This window comes from Bufo bufo, chromosome 3, assembly GCF_905171765.1.
Source record: "Bufo bufo chromosome 3, aBufBuf1.1, whole genome shotgun sequence".
Lineage (NCBI taxonomy): Eukaryota > Metazoa > Chordata > Amphibia > Anura > Bufonidae > Bufo > Bufo bufo.
The window spans coordinates 670,397,133-670,413,738 of NC_053391.1; the positions used below are offsets into that span (position 1 = coordinate 670,397,133).

The following is a 16,606-nucleotide window of genomic DNA, read 5'->3' on the forward strand; positions in this document are numbered from 1 at the left end:
TTCCTCTCAGCCGTCTTCTGAGTCTATGTTACTAGGGATGGATCTTGCCTGCCCCCAGGTAGTGGACTGAAACTTAGGTGGAAGTGAGACCCCTAGTGGCCATGACTTTACAGCCTTTTTCAGGTGGATGCAGGCAGATTTTTTTTTAACTGAAGTGATTTAGAAATTTGCTAGTTACACCATTCTCTATTAAATGAAATAAAATTGTGTGAAAGTACAGTGACTATTTAAGCAATGGCTTTTTCTGTCCACTCTTCCATAAAGCCCCACTCTGTACTTTCATCTCCATCTTTGATCATGTGACACTTTGATTGCACACAGGAAGTCATTATTCAACTTATAGGAAGTTACTGTATTTGGTTGGACCTGACTTTATTTAAAGGGGTTGTCCCATCTTGGACACTGGGGGCATATCGCTAGGATATGCCCCCAATGTCTCATAGGTGCAGGTCTCACCTCTTGGACCCACATCTATCCTTAGAACAAAGCCCGCAAAGTGACGAAAAGCTCAGCGTGCATGCGCGGCCACCCTCTATGGGAGTGCCGAAAATAGCCAAGCGGAAGTCCCATGAAAATGAATGGAAAGCACACAGTGCAAGCATGGCAACTGCTGCATTTACTTTGCATGGGGCTGACATAAATAGCCGAGCCAGCACTCGGCTATTTTCGGCACTCTCATAGAAATGAATAGAGGGCGGCCGCGCATGCTCTGTGCGCCCTCCGTCACTTTGCAGGCTCCGTTCTAAGGATAGGTACAGGTACCAGAGGTGGTACCCGCACCCATCAGACATTGGGGGCATATCCTCGTGATATGCCCCAATGTCCAAAATGGGAATACCCCTTTAAAGGTTTCTTAGCAAAGTAGATGAATAAATATGTGCTCTCAAACTTTCCGGTTTTATTTATGTATTTATTTATTTATCTATTTATTAAACGTTGTATTTTTTATCATTTCACTGTAACAATTTGCACTATTTTGTCAGGTCTGTTACATAAAATCTAAATTAAAATCAATTTTATTTTCAGGTTGTAACACAAAAAAACAGGTAAAACACTGTGGGGATGAATACTTTTTCAAGGCACTGTCAACTACTTTGCGTGGATCAATCAATGCAAGCAACTAGCAGTCCTCAGGAGCGAGAGACCCTCACAGGATCTACTAGTGGGCAGATCCAAAGGAAGGGATGTCTATTAACTACATGTGCCCATGAAATCTACCGGTATATACTGCAGGTACCTGTCCTGGTGATTTAACTCCCAATTCCTCGGTGAACACGTGCTTGCTCTGCAGACGATCTGTAATTTACAAAGTAAGGTTAGAATTGTCAGCCATATGACTTGCAGCTAATTTAAACCAGCTTTTCGGAAATCTGTTCTCCTATCTCTACTTCTATAATACATAGTAATACCTCAAAAAATAGTTATTACTTTATATTCCCCATATGTCTAATTCATGGTTGGATCATTTTGGGAATGATATTTTATTTTTTGGGGATGTTACAAGGCTTAGAAGTTTAGAAGCAAATCTTGAAATTTTTCAGAAATTTTCAAAAACCCACTTTGTGAGGCTTACATAATAGAAACCACCCAAAAATGACCCTATTCTATAAACTACACCCCCAAGGTATTCTAAAGTGATTTTACAAACTTTGTTAACCCTTTAGGTGTTCCACAATAATTAATGGAAAATAGAGATACAATTTCAAAATTTCACTTTTTTGACAGATTTTCCATTTTAATAATTTTTTTCCAGTTACATGTAGTCGTAAACCGCTGTACGGGCACACGGCAGGGCGCAGAAGGAAAGGAATGCCATATGGTTTTTGGAAGGCAGGTTTTGCTGGACTGTTTTTTTTTTACACCATGTCCCATTTGAAGCCCCCCTGATGTACCCCTAGAGTAGAAACTCCATAAAAGTGACCCCATCTAAGAAACTACACCCCTCAAGGTATTCAAAACTGATTTTACAAATGTTGTTAACCCTTTAGGTGTTCCACAAGAATTAATGGAAAATAGAGATACAATTTCTAAATTTCACTTTTTTGGAAGATTTTCCATTTTAATATTTTTTTTACTTTTACAAAGCAAGGGTTAACAGCCAAACAAAACTCAATATTTATGGCCCTGATTCTGTAGTTTACAGAAACACCCCATATGTGGTCGTAAACCGCTGTACGGGCACACAGCAGGGCGCAGAAGGAAAGGAATGCCATACGGTTTTTGGAAGGCAGATTTTGCTGGACTGTTTTTTTTGACACCATGTCCCATTTGAAGCCCCCCGATAAACCCCTAGAGTAGAAACTCCATAAAAATGACCCTATCTAAGAAACTACACCCCTCAAGGTATTCAAAACAGATTTTAAAAACGTCGTTAACCCTTTAGGTGTTCCACAAGAGTTATTGGCAAATGGAGATGAAATTTCAGAATTTCAATTTTTGGGCAAATTTTCCATTTCAATCCATTTTTCCCAGTAACAAAGCAAGGGTTAACTGCCAAACAAAACTCAATATTTATGCCCCTGATGTGGTCGTAAACAGCTGTACGGGCACACGGCAGGGCGCAGAAGGAAAGGAATGCCATACGGTTTTTGGAAAGCAGATTTTGCTGGACTGTTTTTTTTTACACCATGTCCCATTTGAAGCCCCCCTGAAGCACCCCTAGTGTAGAAACTCCAAAAAAGTAGCCCCATTTTAGAAACTACGGGATAGGGTGGCAGTATTGTTGGTACTAGTTTAGGGTACGTATGATTTTTGGTTGCTCTATATTACACTTTTTGTGAGGCAAGATAACAAGAAATAGCTGTTTTGGCACCGTTTTTATTTTTTGTTATTTACAACATTCATCTGACAGGTTAGATCATGTGATATTTTTATAGACCAGGTTGTCACGGATGTGGCAATACCTAACATGTATACTTTTTTTTTATTTATGTAAGTTTTACACAAATGATTTCATTTTTGAAGTAAAAAAAAATCATGTTTTAGTTTTTCCATAGTCTGAGAGTCATAATTTTTTCAGTTTTTGGGCGATTACCTTGGGTAGGGTATGATTTTTGCGGGATGAGATGACGGTTTTATTGGCACTATTTTGGGGTGTGTGTGACTTTTTGATCGCTTGCTATTACACTTTATGTGATGTAAGGTGACAAAAAATAGTTTATTTAGCAGTTTTGATTTTAAATTTTTTACGGTGTTCATCTGAGGGGTTAGGTCATGTGATATTTTCATAGAGCCGGTCGATACGAACGCGGCGATACCAAATATGAATACTTTTTTTTATTTATGTAAGTTTTACACAACAGCTTTTTTAAAACAAAAAAAATGATGTTTTAGTGTCTCCATATTCTGAGTCATAGTTTTTTTTATTTTTTGGGAGATTGTCTCAGGTAGGGGCTAATTTTTTGCGGGATGAGGAGACGGTTAGATTTGTACTATTTTGTTGGGCAAACGCCTTTTTGATCGCTTGCTGTTGTACTTTTTGTGATGTAAGGTGACAAAAAAATTGTTTATTTAGCACAGTTTTTATTTTTTATTTTTTACGGTGTTCATCTGAGGGGTTAGGTCATGTGATATGTTTATAGAGACGGTCGATACGGATGCGGCGATACCTTTATGTATACTTTTTTTTTTCCCTATTTTTTGCCAATTTTTTTTTTACTTTATTTGGGGAAAAAGACGTTTCAACTTTTTTTTTTCACTTTCTTTTTTGTTCCACTTTGGGACTTGAACTTTTGGGGGTCTAATCCTTTACAATGCATTCCAATACTTCTGTATTGGAATGCATTGGCTGTATGAGTAATACTGTGTGTATTACTCATACAGCTTCCGGCCTGTGAGATCCAGGGGGCTGGATCTCACAGGCTCTTCATCGGAAGGCAGCGTGATGCCTTCCTTAGGCCTCTTTCACACGGGTGTTGCGGGAAAATGTGCGGGTGCGTTGCGGGAACACCCGCAATTTTTCCGCGCGAGTGCAAAACATTGTAATGCGTTTTGCACTCGCGTGAGAAAAATCACGCATGTTTGGTACCAAAACATGGTTATAAGGGAAAATAATAGCATTCTGAATACAGAATGCTTAGTAGGTGATCAATTGAGGGTTAACTCACCTTCTCCTCTTGTTCGCGTAGTTCCCGGTCTCTTCTTTACTTCTTTAATGATGAGCTGTGGGCTAAAGGACCTTTGGTGACATCAGATCACATGCTCCAATTACATGGTCCATCACCGTGGTGATGGACCATGTGATTGGAGCATGTGATCTGATGTCACCACAGGTCCTAGCCGATAGTTCATCTTTTAAGAAGTAAAGAAGAGACCGGGAACTACGCGAACCAGAGGAGAAGGTGAGTTAATTTTTTTATTTTATTTTAACCCTCAATTGATCACCTACTGTATTCAGAATGCTATTATTTTCCCTTATAACCATGTTATAAGGGAAAATAATATAGTGAATAGACTGTCACCTAGCAACCATGCGTGAAAATCGCACCGCATCCGCACTTGCTTGCGGATGCTTGCGATTTTCACGCAACCCCATTCACTTCTATGGGGCCTGCGTTGCGTGAAAAACGCAGAATATAGAGCATGCTGCGATTTTCACGCAACACACAAGTGATGCGTGAAAATCACCGCTCATGTGAACAGCCCCATAGAAATGAATGGGTCGGTATTCAGTGCGGGTGCAATGCGTTCACCTCACGCATCGCATCCGCGCGGAATACTCGGCCGTGTGAAAGGGGCCTTAGACATTGCGCTGCCTTCCATGCCATCGGGTCCCCCCTACAGCCGCATGTGGACCCGATGGCACCGCCGCACAGCCGCCGCAGCCGCAGGTAAAAGCCGCAAACCGCAGGTCTGAATTGACCTGCCGTTTGCGGCGATTGCCGATACAGGGGGGTCACATGACCCCCCCGGCGTTGTGACAGGATGCCCGCTGAATGATTTCAGCGGGCATCCTGTTCCTATTAACCCCCGCCGTGCCGCAATGTCTGTTTAAAGTTAGGACGTACCGGTACGGTACGGTACGCCCTAAGTCCCTAAGGAGTTAAAGGCTAGGTACACCTTTGGAGGCAATATTTGTTTATAATCGCATTTGAATAATTTTTGGCTAAAAATCATATTTTAAATTGTCTATTATTAAAAATATTGAGCCATTCTGTCACAAACGGTTAACAGTTTTTCTAGCTGTGTGACTGGTACTTTCACTTTGTGCCGTCATCTAATAAACCTAATCTCTAAACTACTGAGAGGTCATAAACACTTTTTTAAGGCTACTTTCACACTGGCGTTTTGGCTTTCCGTTTGTGAGATCCGTTTCAGGGCTCTCACAAGCGGTCCAAAACGGATCAGTTTTGCTCTAATACATTCTGAATGGAAAAGGATCTGCTCAGAATGCATCAGTTTGCCTCCGATCCTTCTCCATTCCGCTTTGGAGGCGGACACCAAAACCCTGCTTGCAGCGTTTTGGTGTCCATCTGACGAAACTGATCCGTCCTGACACACAATATAAGTCAATGGGGACGGATCCGTTTACTGGCACAATAGAAAACGGATCCGTCTTGGCTATGTTAAAGATAATACAAACTGATCTGTTCTGAACGGATGCAGACGTTTGTATTATCTGAACGGATCCATCCATGACAGATCTTCCATTGACTTTCAATGGTGTTCAAGACGGATTAAAATTGGCTATGTTAAAGATAATACAAACGGATCCGTTCTGAACGGATGCAGACGGTTGTATTATCTGAATGGATCCGTCTGTGCAGATCCATGACGGATCCGCACCAAACGCGCGTGTGAAAGTAGCCTAAGCCACATACTTATCAGTAAGATAAGGACTGAGCTATAATGAGTGTTTATAAGTTCAGAGAACAGAGATAAGGAGTCAGTCTGCTCCTGGTCTGACGGAAAAGAGAGAAAATCCCCAGGCTGCCACTACAGTATCTCAGCGCTGTACAGAAAAAAAGGACTCCATATTTTTAATAAAGACCAATTGAAAAAATCAGTTTTAGCTCAAAATAAGTACAATGCAATACTTAAAAAAAATTGCTCCCAAAGGTGTAGATAGCCTTTAACCCCTACCTTCACCATAGTAAGGTGTTTTTGAGCTTTTATTTAGGCCTGTACCTCCCCACTGAATGTAGAATAAGCTGGGTTGTTTTTCTGCCTCCTAAACTTCTTAATGCAAAAAGACTGAGCAAAGCAACCTGTTACACAATGAACTGCCCACCTCTGCCATACAGTAACCTACAGTGAATTGTCTGTATTGAGCTTATCCTGTAATATTCATTGATTTTTCTTAATGTGTCTATTTAAATCAGTTAGGATGGAGGAAAACACATTGTCCCACTGAATGGAAAATGCATCCTGCTAATAAATGTAGAGAAAATCATTTCAAATGTCATAAAATTGCCATTTAAATCTTTCTGTATGATGCATCACCATAATGTGATAGAATTAAAATGCAATTCGGTCAGCGGTTAACTAATTTGTCCTATGGAGAGCCCAATGTAATGGTTTATCCGGTACTTACAGGTATTCTGAAATGGCTGTGACTTTGGAGTGGTCATGGCTTTTAATACACGGACAGATCCCTGAAAAATAAGTATGGGTATAAGAATGAATAAATTACCATGGACCTCATGGAGATGATTTAATTCAGGATTTTATGATAGAGACATTAAGAAAAGAAAATGGTGCAATTTTGACTAGCCACAAAAAGCTTGGAATATCCTAGTTTTTACACTGGCCACTGGAACAGAGACAACAGACTGACATTCCATCCTCAGTTTTCAGCTTTGCTGTGTAGACTGGGCCTAGGTAATCAGAGTCTTTTCATTATCATTAGGGCAGACAAGTGGCTACTCTACTGTACTGCTCAAGGCCTAAATAAATCAGAATAGTACCACTAAACACACAGATAAGTATTGGTGTAAGAATTAATAAATCACCATAGAACTTAGAGATTATTTAAATCAGTATTTTACGATAGAGACATTATGAAAATAAAATGGTGAAATTTTGACTAGCCACAAAAAGCTTGGAATATTCCCATTTTCACAATGGCCACTGGGACAGAAACAATAGACTGACATTTCTCCGTTTTCAGCTTTGCTATGTAGACTGGGCCTATGCGATCAGAGTAATTTCATTATCATTAGAGCAGACAAGTAATTGCTCTACTATACTGCTCGATTAACACTAGACACACAGATAAAATATTGGTATAAGAATTAATAAATTATCATAGACTTTACAAAGATTATGTAAATTAAGATTTTATGATAGAGACATTAAGAAAGGCAATCACTGCTATTTTGACTAGCCACATAAATCTTGGAATATTCCAGTTTTCACACTGGCCACTAGGGCAGACACAATAGATTGACATTCCTCAGTTTTCAGCTTTGCTGTGCAGACTGGGCTTAGATCAGCTGAGTCATTTAATTATCAGTAGAGGGCAGACAAGTGGCTGCTCTACTGTACTGTTTGAGGCCTAAATAAAGCAGGACTGTAACACTAGACACACAGATAAAGTATTGGTATAAGAATAATTAAATCACCATAGACCTTGTAGAGATTATTTAAATCAGGATTTTATGATAGAGACACTGAGAAAAAAAAATTGGTGCTATTTTGACAAGTCACATAAATCTTGGAATATTTCAGTTTTCACACTGGCCACTGGGACAGAAACAACAGACTGACATTTCTCAGTTTTCAGCTTTGCTGTGCAAACTTGAAGTAGATTAGCAGAGTCATTTTATTATCTTAATAGGGCAGTAAAGTAACTGTTTTCTTGTACTGGTGGAGGCCTAGAAAAAGCAGGAAAGTAGCATTAGACACACAGATAAGGCTCTGCATGCCATTACTTTATTATTTCTAGGCCAGAATTTAGTTTATTTTGAATAAAAACACACTTTAAACCCAGTAAGACCATCCTGGTGACTCAGAACTCTGCAGGAGCTACAAAGCTACAAGTCACAGAGTAAGACAATGTTTTATCACTCAGATTTAAGGTAGGACGACCGTCATACAAAACTATCAGGCCACATCACCACTCGGCATTTCTAACACTTGGACCTGATTGGCCCTGGGGGGCAGCATGTTGCAGGTCGCCCTTATGTATCTACTAGCAGAAGGACTTGGCTTCGCACAGGTATATTTCATTTAATGTTTGCGTGTGTCATTAAAAGATATCGACAGTATCCACTATAACAGTGACCTCTACAGTACCCCGCCCCCTTAACAGTGACCTCCACAGCCCCCACCCCTTTAACAGTGACCTCCACAGCATCCTGCCCCTTTAACAGTGACCTCCACAGAGGCCCATCCCTTTAACAGTGACCTCCACAGTGGCTGCCCCTTTATTAGTGACCTCCACAGTACCCCATCTCCTTAACAGTGATTTCCACAACACCCCGCCTCTTAACAGTGGCCTCTACAGCAATCTGCCCCTTAACACTGACCTCCATAGCGGACTATCCCCTTAACAATGACCTCCACAGCAGCCTGCCCCTAGGGTGGCCATAGGTCCGGTTTTAGGCTGGACAGTCCGGCGCAAGGCCTGGGTGGACACAGGAATGTCCTTTTGAACAGCTCACTCTCAGACAGCAGCACAGTGCTGTCTGAGCGTGAGCTGCAGGGAGAAAGTCACCCTCCTGATGAGCCCCTGCAGCTGACAGAAGTTGATTGTTACCTTCATTTTTTCAATCCATGTCAGCTGCGGAGTGGGAGGGGGTGTGGCCTAGCAGGACCTGGGGGTGTGGTTTTTAAGTCCTTCTTTTGAGGGTGGCCTAAATGGCCACCCTATCTGCCCCCTTAACTGTGACCTCGCGACCCCCACAACACTCTGCTCCCTTAAAAGTGTCATCCACAGCGCCCTGCCCCTTTAAAGCTGACCTGCAGCAGTAAAGAAAAATGGGTGGGTTGTTATGGAAACCTGGTGTAAAACTGTGTGTATGTGGAGACTAAGGGCCTGCGAGCTTCTATTGGCTGATAAGGGTCATGTGACCATGTGTATGGCAGTTGGGATATGAGGAGAAAGACCTGCAGGATTCTATTGGCTAGTGTAGGTCATGTGATGTGCCATATTTGCATTTTTTGGGAATATCTCAGGAACGGTACTTCCTAGACAGCTGTGACCCGGTCTAAAACCTTCCCGGACACCCGATGTACCTGTGTGCCAAATTTTGTAATTGCAAATGCGACGGTGCATACACACATACATACACTCAGGTTTTTATATTAGATACCTGTTACTCTGATTATCCATCTTATTGATCCGAGTCTGATTCCTGAGGATGACTTGCCCTGGTATTTCTACTTGTATAGAACTGTCTGCTTATATTGATCCAGGAAAGGCCTCATGCACACAAGTGTATTTTTTTTTTTAGCTTTTTTCCAGATTGGACACGGACCCATTTATTTCAATAAGGCCACAAAGAATGCAGACAACACTCCGTGTGCCATCCGTATCCGTATGTCCACATGGCCATCCGGCAATAAAATAGAACACGTCCTGTCATTTTCTGTTTTGTGGACAATAGGCATTTTCACAATGAGGACCGCAGAAATGGCGGGATGCACTCAGCCGGTATCCGTATTTTACAGATCTGTGGTTTGCAGACCACAAAATACAGACGGTTGTGTGCATGATACCTTATTCTCATTACCCGCTATATTTCACATCCCTGCTCCACACCTAACATCAACAGGTAACTACTCCAGTGGCCATGATCGGGGGATTTAACAGGGAAAATCCATTCTTCTATGTGACGGTTCATGAAACTGTACACCTTTGTCTAGCCAGTGCCCGATAGATACATAGATAGATAGATGATATGAGATAGCTAGATATGAGGACACCCTTCCCAATTATTCAGGTGTTTCAGTCGCACCCATCTCAAACAGATGCATACAATCAAGCACAAAGTCATGAAACCTTCACTGTCCATAAGCAAACATTGTACTGAAGAGCAGTGATGGCCAGTTTGCATTGTTCGCCTGCGAAGATATGCGGGCTGCCATCTTTTTTCACAAGTCCGGCGAGGCACAGGTAAGCCCTTACCTGTGCCTGTGCCGCGAGCCGGTCTGAAAACAAATGCAGTCACCGGGAGCAGGCAGTTCCGAGAACAGCCCGGTGAAGGCCCCCGATGGCTGTTCTCGGAACTGCCTGCTCCCGCTGACCGCACTTGTTTTCAGACCGGCTCGCGGCACAGGTAAGGGCTTACCTGTGCCTCGTTGGACTTGTGAAAAAAGATGGTAGCCTGCATATGTTCGCGGGCGAACAATGCAAACTGGCCATCACTGCTGAAGAGATCAGTGCCATCCTTGCCTTCACTCAGTTTGTGACATTTCTGATCTGATGGATCTGCCCTGGTTTCCTGTAAGTGCTGGAAGCATCTAGGAGTAAGAACAACTCAGCCATGAAGCATCAGACCATGAAAACTCACAGAGCGTGGCTGCCAAATGCTGAAGCAAGTGTGGGGTAACTATCGCCTAGCTGCTCAGGTCGCTGCAGACAAACCTAAGATCACCGTGTACTGGAACATGCTCTCTGGACTCATGAATCACAGTCCACTATCTGGCAGTCTGATAGATGAATCTGGGTTTGGCAGGTGCCGCACAATTTAACGGTATCATGCCTATCGTAAAATGTGTTGGAGGAGGGATAATGCACTGGGGCTATTTCTTGGGGGGTGACACCTTATTTCCAGTGAATGGTAATGTAACTTTGTGGGAAGAGTTTAGGAAAGGCCCTTTTCTGTTCCAGCATGACTGGGCCCCAGTGCACAAAGCAGGGTCCATAAAGGCATGGTTCTACATCTGTTTCTCTCTGGCTCTGCTGTACTGACAGGCTGACTGTATGACTTTGCTTCTTCTTGTATGCTGCACTTCTCTTTGTATGGTCGGTCTCTAGATTAGGCCAGGGAACTTTCCGCCTGGCTCCTGAGGCTCTAAGCTTTGGCCTCCATGGCCAGCAGAGCTGAGAGTGCTCTGGCTGGCTTGGGCACGTCGAGCAGAGACGTGCCCCCTGCACACCTGTTCCCTAGTAGGGGGTAAGCTAGACTAACTAGAACTGGTCCCCACCCTTCGTGCAGAAAGTAGTACTCGCCCACCCTTCGTGCAGGAAGTAGTACTCGCCCACTTCTCTCCAGAGGGGGGGGGGGTAGAATGAAATGGAAATCTCTATTCTACCTAAGTACAGCTGTCCCGTGCTTGCTTCCACCTGCTGGTGAACCAGGCATATTACATGTAATAAACAGTTACATAACAAGATTATGAATGGAAATTGTTGAGGACATGGAATAAATACACAAGATGACATGAGGTTAGACCAATAAAGACAGTAGCAAGGTGCAGAAGTGGTAACACCACTCTGGGGTGTTACAATTGCAGCCCAGGCCTTGAAAAGAGTCAAATCTACTTGAGAAGAGTCATGGTTATCCATAATCTCCTGCTCTCTCACCCATCTGCTGATGGTTGGCAGTTCTCTCCTAGAGATAAAGAGAGAAAACTAGGTAGAAGACTGTCAGCCATCAGCAGGTGGGCAGGAGAGCAGGAATTCATGAATAACCAGGACTCTTCTCAGGTGGCCGGGACTCTTTTCTAGGCCCAGTCTGCAATGATTGTGATGTTGGTTACTTTTAACTTATAAATAAAACTAGAAATATGTCGCACGAGGGAGACAAGGAATCAATTAGAGGTGCACCCACTGACAGATAACACCCAATCTGACAGAAATCAAAATAAGTAAATTAGTAGTGGTGGGGCATCAGTGGGAACTTTGAAGGGGTCATTCTTCTAAACCCAGAAACGCGTATGGTATTATCCCCCAGTATTGGAACACAGACACACGAATATCTACTACCTGAGGAGGAGTGGAATTTGCCATTCTGCAACATCTATTTGCGCGAACAACGCCGCTGTACGGAGAAAACCTTTATCCATTGCGGGTCCACGCGCATTACCACCGTTGGCGCAATATTTTCTGGCAAGTAACAGCCCTCGAGACCGGAGCGCCCAATCACACAAGAGGCAGACCGCGTCGAGGGCAAGAAAAATCCACTGAAGTCCTCCCGGTAAGATCGTGTCAGTTTTGTGAAAGTTAGCGATCGCATTATCCGAATAAAACAGCGGGACGCCGCTGTCTCAGACTAGTGAGCGGGGCGCCGCTCTGAATACTGTCAGCGCTTGATTGCTCTTTAGACTGGAGATTACCTGGCACACTGATTCGAATTTTAGAAGATATCTGGCTGTAATTTAATCGCATTTGATATATCTTTTAACATTGTGGACAATTCAATACTATTGTAGGTCTGGATGACCAGTACCCCATCCAGTCATTGGGAATTATTGGAGGCTATCTACTGATGGACTATTGATGGAGATTCTTTTTAGGAACACTGCGTTATGAGTCTAAGTATTCTACGTATTATTATTGCTGCTAAATCAATTGTATTTTAGATCATTTGGATATTTATCTACTTTTATACATTTATTAATAAACCCTACTGTTCTCGATACTATAGAGAGTGACCCACCACTACTAATTTACTTTTAACTTTTTAATGACAGACCGCTGAAATCAACTCACCTGTCTCGACTTTATGCTGCCGTTAGTATGGGCAACATAAAGTTGATGACAGGTTCCCTTTAACAATGAAATGATCATTAAGTTCTCACAGAACAACCAACATGCTGTGCGACCTACTTTAAGAGCTCCCGAACAATACCGCTATTCTCATCCCCAACAATCCAGCTATGGTAATAATTCTTCTAATTCCGGCAGCTAATGTAGAAATCTACTTTTCATAACAAAAGCTCAGGTTTTTGTTCCACCTGCATAAAATAACCATTATTCCACCGGAATAAACCGGTTAGAATTTTCCAAATCATTGCAAAAATTGACCTTAAAGTAACACTTCTATCAAAAAGTTTTTTTCTCACATATTAACATCCTATAGGCAAATATTACATGTACTTTGTCTCCGAAAAAAACAGGTGGACTTACCGTATATACTCGAGTATAAGCCTAATTTTACCCCAAAAAAATGGGAAAAATTATTGACTCGAGTATAAGACTAGGGTGGGAAATGCAGCTATAATGCAGAGTGTATGTGTATATAATGCACACACTCTACATTATATACACACATCTGCAAGAGGGTGACTCAGATTGATGGGAGTCTGACTCTGACTCCCTGTATTTAATGCAGAGTTTGTGGATTATATACACACACACTCTGCATTAAATACAGGGAGCCATCCACAGATCTCCCCCCTAAACAGTGCCATCCACAGATCTCCCCCCTAAACAGTGCCATCCACAGATCCCCCCTAAACAGTGCCATCCACAGATCCCCCCTCCCCTAAACAGTGCCATGATGGCACTGTTTAAGGGAGGGGGGGATCTGTGGATGGCACTGTTTAGGGGGGATCTGTGGATGACACTGTTTATGGGGGAGATCTGTGGATGGCACTGTAGGGGGATCTGTGGATGGCACTGCCATCCACAGATCCCCCTGCAGTGCCATCCACAGATCCCCCTCCCCGACGCTCACAGCAGTATATTTATAAACTAATCAGTACTTTAACTTTAATCATTGCTGAGCTCTTTACTCTGATTATTTGGATATCGATTCTTACTTTGTCTTAGCTCCGGTAATAGCAGGCAGTGCGGGGGGCGACGCTCACTCACTGACGTCACGCGCCTGCTCCTCCCACTAGGCGGCGCAGGCGCGTGATGTCAGTGAGTGAGCGCCGCCCCCCGCACTGCCTGCTATTACCGGAGCTAAGACAAAGTAAGATGTCCAAATAAATAATCCAGGGCTTTACTCATTATCTCCTGGGGGGCCCCGTGGGCCCCCCTGACTTAGGGGCCCGGTCGCAATTGCGACCGCTGCGACCCCTATAGCTACGCCACTGTTGGTCTGTATTATGGCAATGTAAGTTGCCATAATACAGACCTAGACTCGAGTATAAGACGAGGGGGCTTTTTGAGCACAAAAATATGTGCCAAAAAACTCGTCTTATACTCGAGTATATACGGTATATATATATTTGTATAAATATATACATTTTTGAAGTCACTCCATGTATCCTATTTCCTATCCTGGCTTTTTATCATGTGATCCCTGGGCGCAGGGCAGGGTAACTGCATGAGCTGATGGGTCTTAGCACACCCAGATCAACTCTGTAGTGAACAGCCTTGCAAAACATCTGGAGGATGTAATACCCCTATAACAGGTGTAAAAATGTCAGCTCCTGTTACAGGGGAAAATGTATGTTAAAATACACGTATGACTTTATGGGGGCATAAAGTATAAGTCTAAAATAAAAAAATAAAGACCAAAAAAAAAAAAATTATAATAATAAAAACTTCACCAGTAGCTCACACTGCAAAATTAAAATGACATAAAAATAAAGACCTGCTTAACACAAAAAAAATAAAAAAAAATTGTAAAAAAAAAAACGGGGAAAAAACTATTTATGTCACAGACAAATGTACTAAAAAAGGACGGGGGTAAAATAACCGGTCTTGAACTGGTTAAGTTAGCAGATTTAAGCTGTGCCAAGTAAACAAACTCAGCTCTGCAGCATCTGAAGTTAACAAGAGTTTCTTTGTTTGGAACGGTTACTGTGTTCTTTCAAAGACACAGTTACTTTGTCTATAAAGACGGTTGTAACCATGAACACTAATTAAGGTACTTGCAAATCTCTCGCAACTTGGCATTGCTGGGCATGGAACAGTCGTCTCTTGGGCACAGTAGCTTTCAGCGCTAGGACAAAACTTTTGGACTGCGCATTTGGCCCTGTTCCACCTATGATAATACTGATTTAGGGTCGAAGACAGAAAAGCACTGATACTTCTGCTATCAGATCCCTCACTCAGCAAATCCTTTTACTCATGGATCTAGCTATTGTGTGAATATCGAAAAATAATATATCCATACACGTGAAGCAGAGCTGAATGTGTTATTCAAAGGGTTTGTCCAGGAGGAACAAAAAATAAATAAATTGCCATATCAATACTATTATTACGCAGATCCCCTGCCACTAGTTTTCGCATACTGATTGGGTCACCGCTGCTGGTCCCGGCTTGACACACAGGAAATGGCTGAAAATGCCTTCTCAGCCAATCACTGGCTGAGGCAGGTTGTGATTGGCTAAGCCAGCAGTTCCAGCTATTTCTTGTGTTTCGTTCAGTCCAGCGGGTACAGGAGCAGTGTCAGGAAGGCAGCATCGGGGGATAGATAAGATTACTAATAATTCTTTTTGACCCACCCTGGCCCTTTTTACATAAATGTTGTTCCCCCGGACAACCCCTTTAAATTTATCGGTGGTGCATTAGGACAGGAACTGATGCACTGAGCAGCGATATAAGTAGCAGGAAATACTCACGATGTCTGATTTACTTACGCTTTTGATCACATAGATTTTTGACGACGTCTTGGAATCTTTTGTAATGACCATCCCTGGTCTAAAAAAAAAGAGAAAAAAAATAATAATTTGAGAAATCGAATCCAGTTGGTCAGCCGAAAATGCAAGGCCTCATCTACAACAGCAAGATGAAAACGTTATAACCATTGGCATTTAGGGAAGCTTGGCTACTGTTCACTCGCCCTGCCTAATAATACAGATGGCATTTGTTCTGGATGGGAAGAGGAAGCCACTGCTAAACACCTGCGACAGAGGTGTACCCCTGAAGGACAAAAGGATTGGACATGTGGAAATCCGATACAGATGTCAGGGAGAGTCAGGAGGCTACCATACACATCAGATGGTGAGCAGGTCCCACTGAAATAGGTGGGTTCCATCAAAATACAAAGTAACATAGTTGCTATAAGGCTGAAAAAAATACATCTGTCCATCCAGTTCGGCCTGTCATCCTGCAAGTTGATCCAGACAAAGGCAAAAAAAAACTGTGAGGTAGAAGCCAATTTTTCCCACTTAAGGGTAAAAAAATTCCTTCCCGACTCCAATCAGGCATCAGAATAACTCCCTGGATCAACGACCCCTCTCTAGTAACTATAGCCTGTAATATTATTACACTCCAGAAATACATCCAGGCCCCTCTTGAATTCCTTTATTGTACTCACCATCACCACCTCCTCAGGCAGAGAGTTCCATAGTCTCACTGCTCTTACCGTAAAGAATCCTCTTCTATGTCTGTGTACAAACCTTCTTTCCTCTAATTATCTAATAGATAAGTCCATTGCATAGCTAGCTGTATGTAGGGGAGAATCACATAGGTAATTTTCAAGTGCAGAAAAAAATCAGAGCTCCCTCTGCAGACTCTACAGGGAATATCAGTCAGAGAATGAAGCTGTGCTGATACATGAGAGCTAGTGAGGTCAGCAGCATCTCGGAAAGACAGACCTTTTGTCTTGAATGTATTATTGGGAGGGTATGTCACATAAGAAAAGATGAAAACAAGGAGGAAGTTATAAACCATTAAACTATCAGAGGGTATGAAAAGAAATAAAGGAATGAAAACTGCAGCCTGAAACGGGGTGTAGCAATTTCAATCAAGGTAAACACTAACAGAGTACGTGCCCACAGCATTTAAGTATACTAAAATAAGAAACGAAAGTGTAAATCA

The 16,606-nt window shown here is 42.4% G+C and overlaps 1 protein-coding gene across 1 annotated transcript in view; it reads right to left on the reverse strand.

Moving 5' to 3' along the window:
* The window catches only part of LOC120994033 (cyclic nucleotide-binding domain-containing protein 2-like), a 244,720-nt gene that overhangs the window by 134,589 nt on the left and 93,525 nt on the right, over window positions 1–16,606 (reverse strand). Inside the window, exons 9-11 of the mRNA XM_040422495.1 lie at window positions 15,424–15,484; window positions 6,533–6,593; window positions 1,238–1,296 (exon numbers count right to left, since the gene is read on the reverse strand). Coding sequence (XP_040278429.1) covers window positions 1,238–1,296; window positions 6,533–6,593; window positions 15,424–15,484 — 181 coding nt within the window. The remainder of the gene's footprint in view (window positions 1–1,237; window positions 1,297–6,532; window positions 6,594–15,423; window positions 15,485–16,606) is intronic.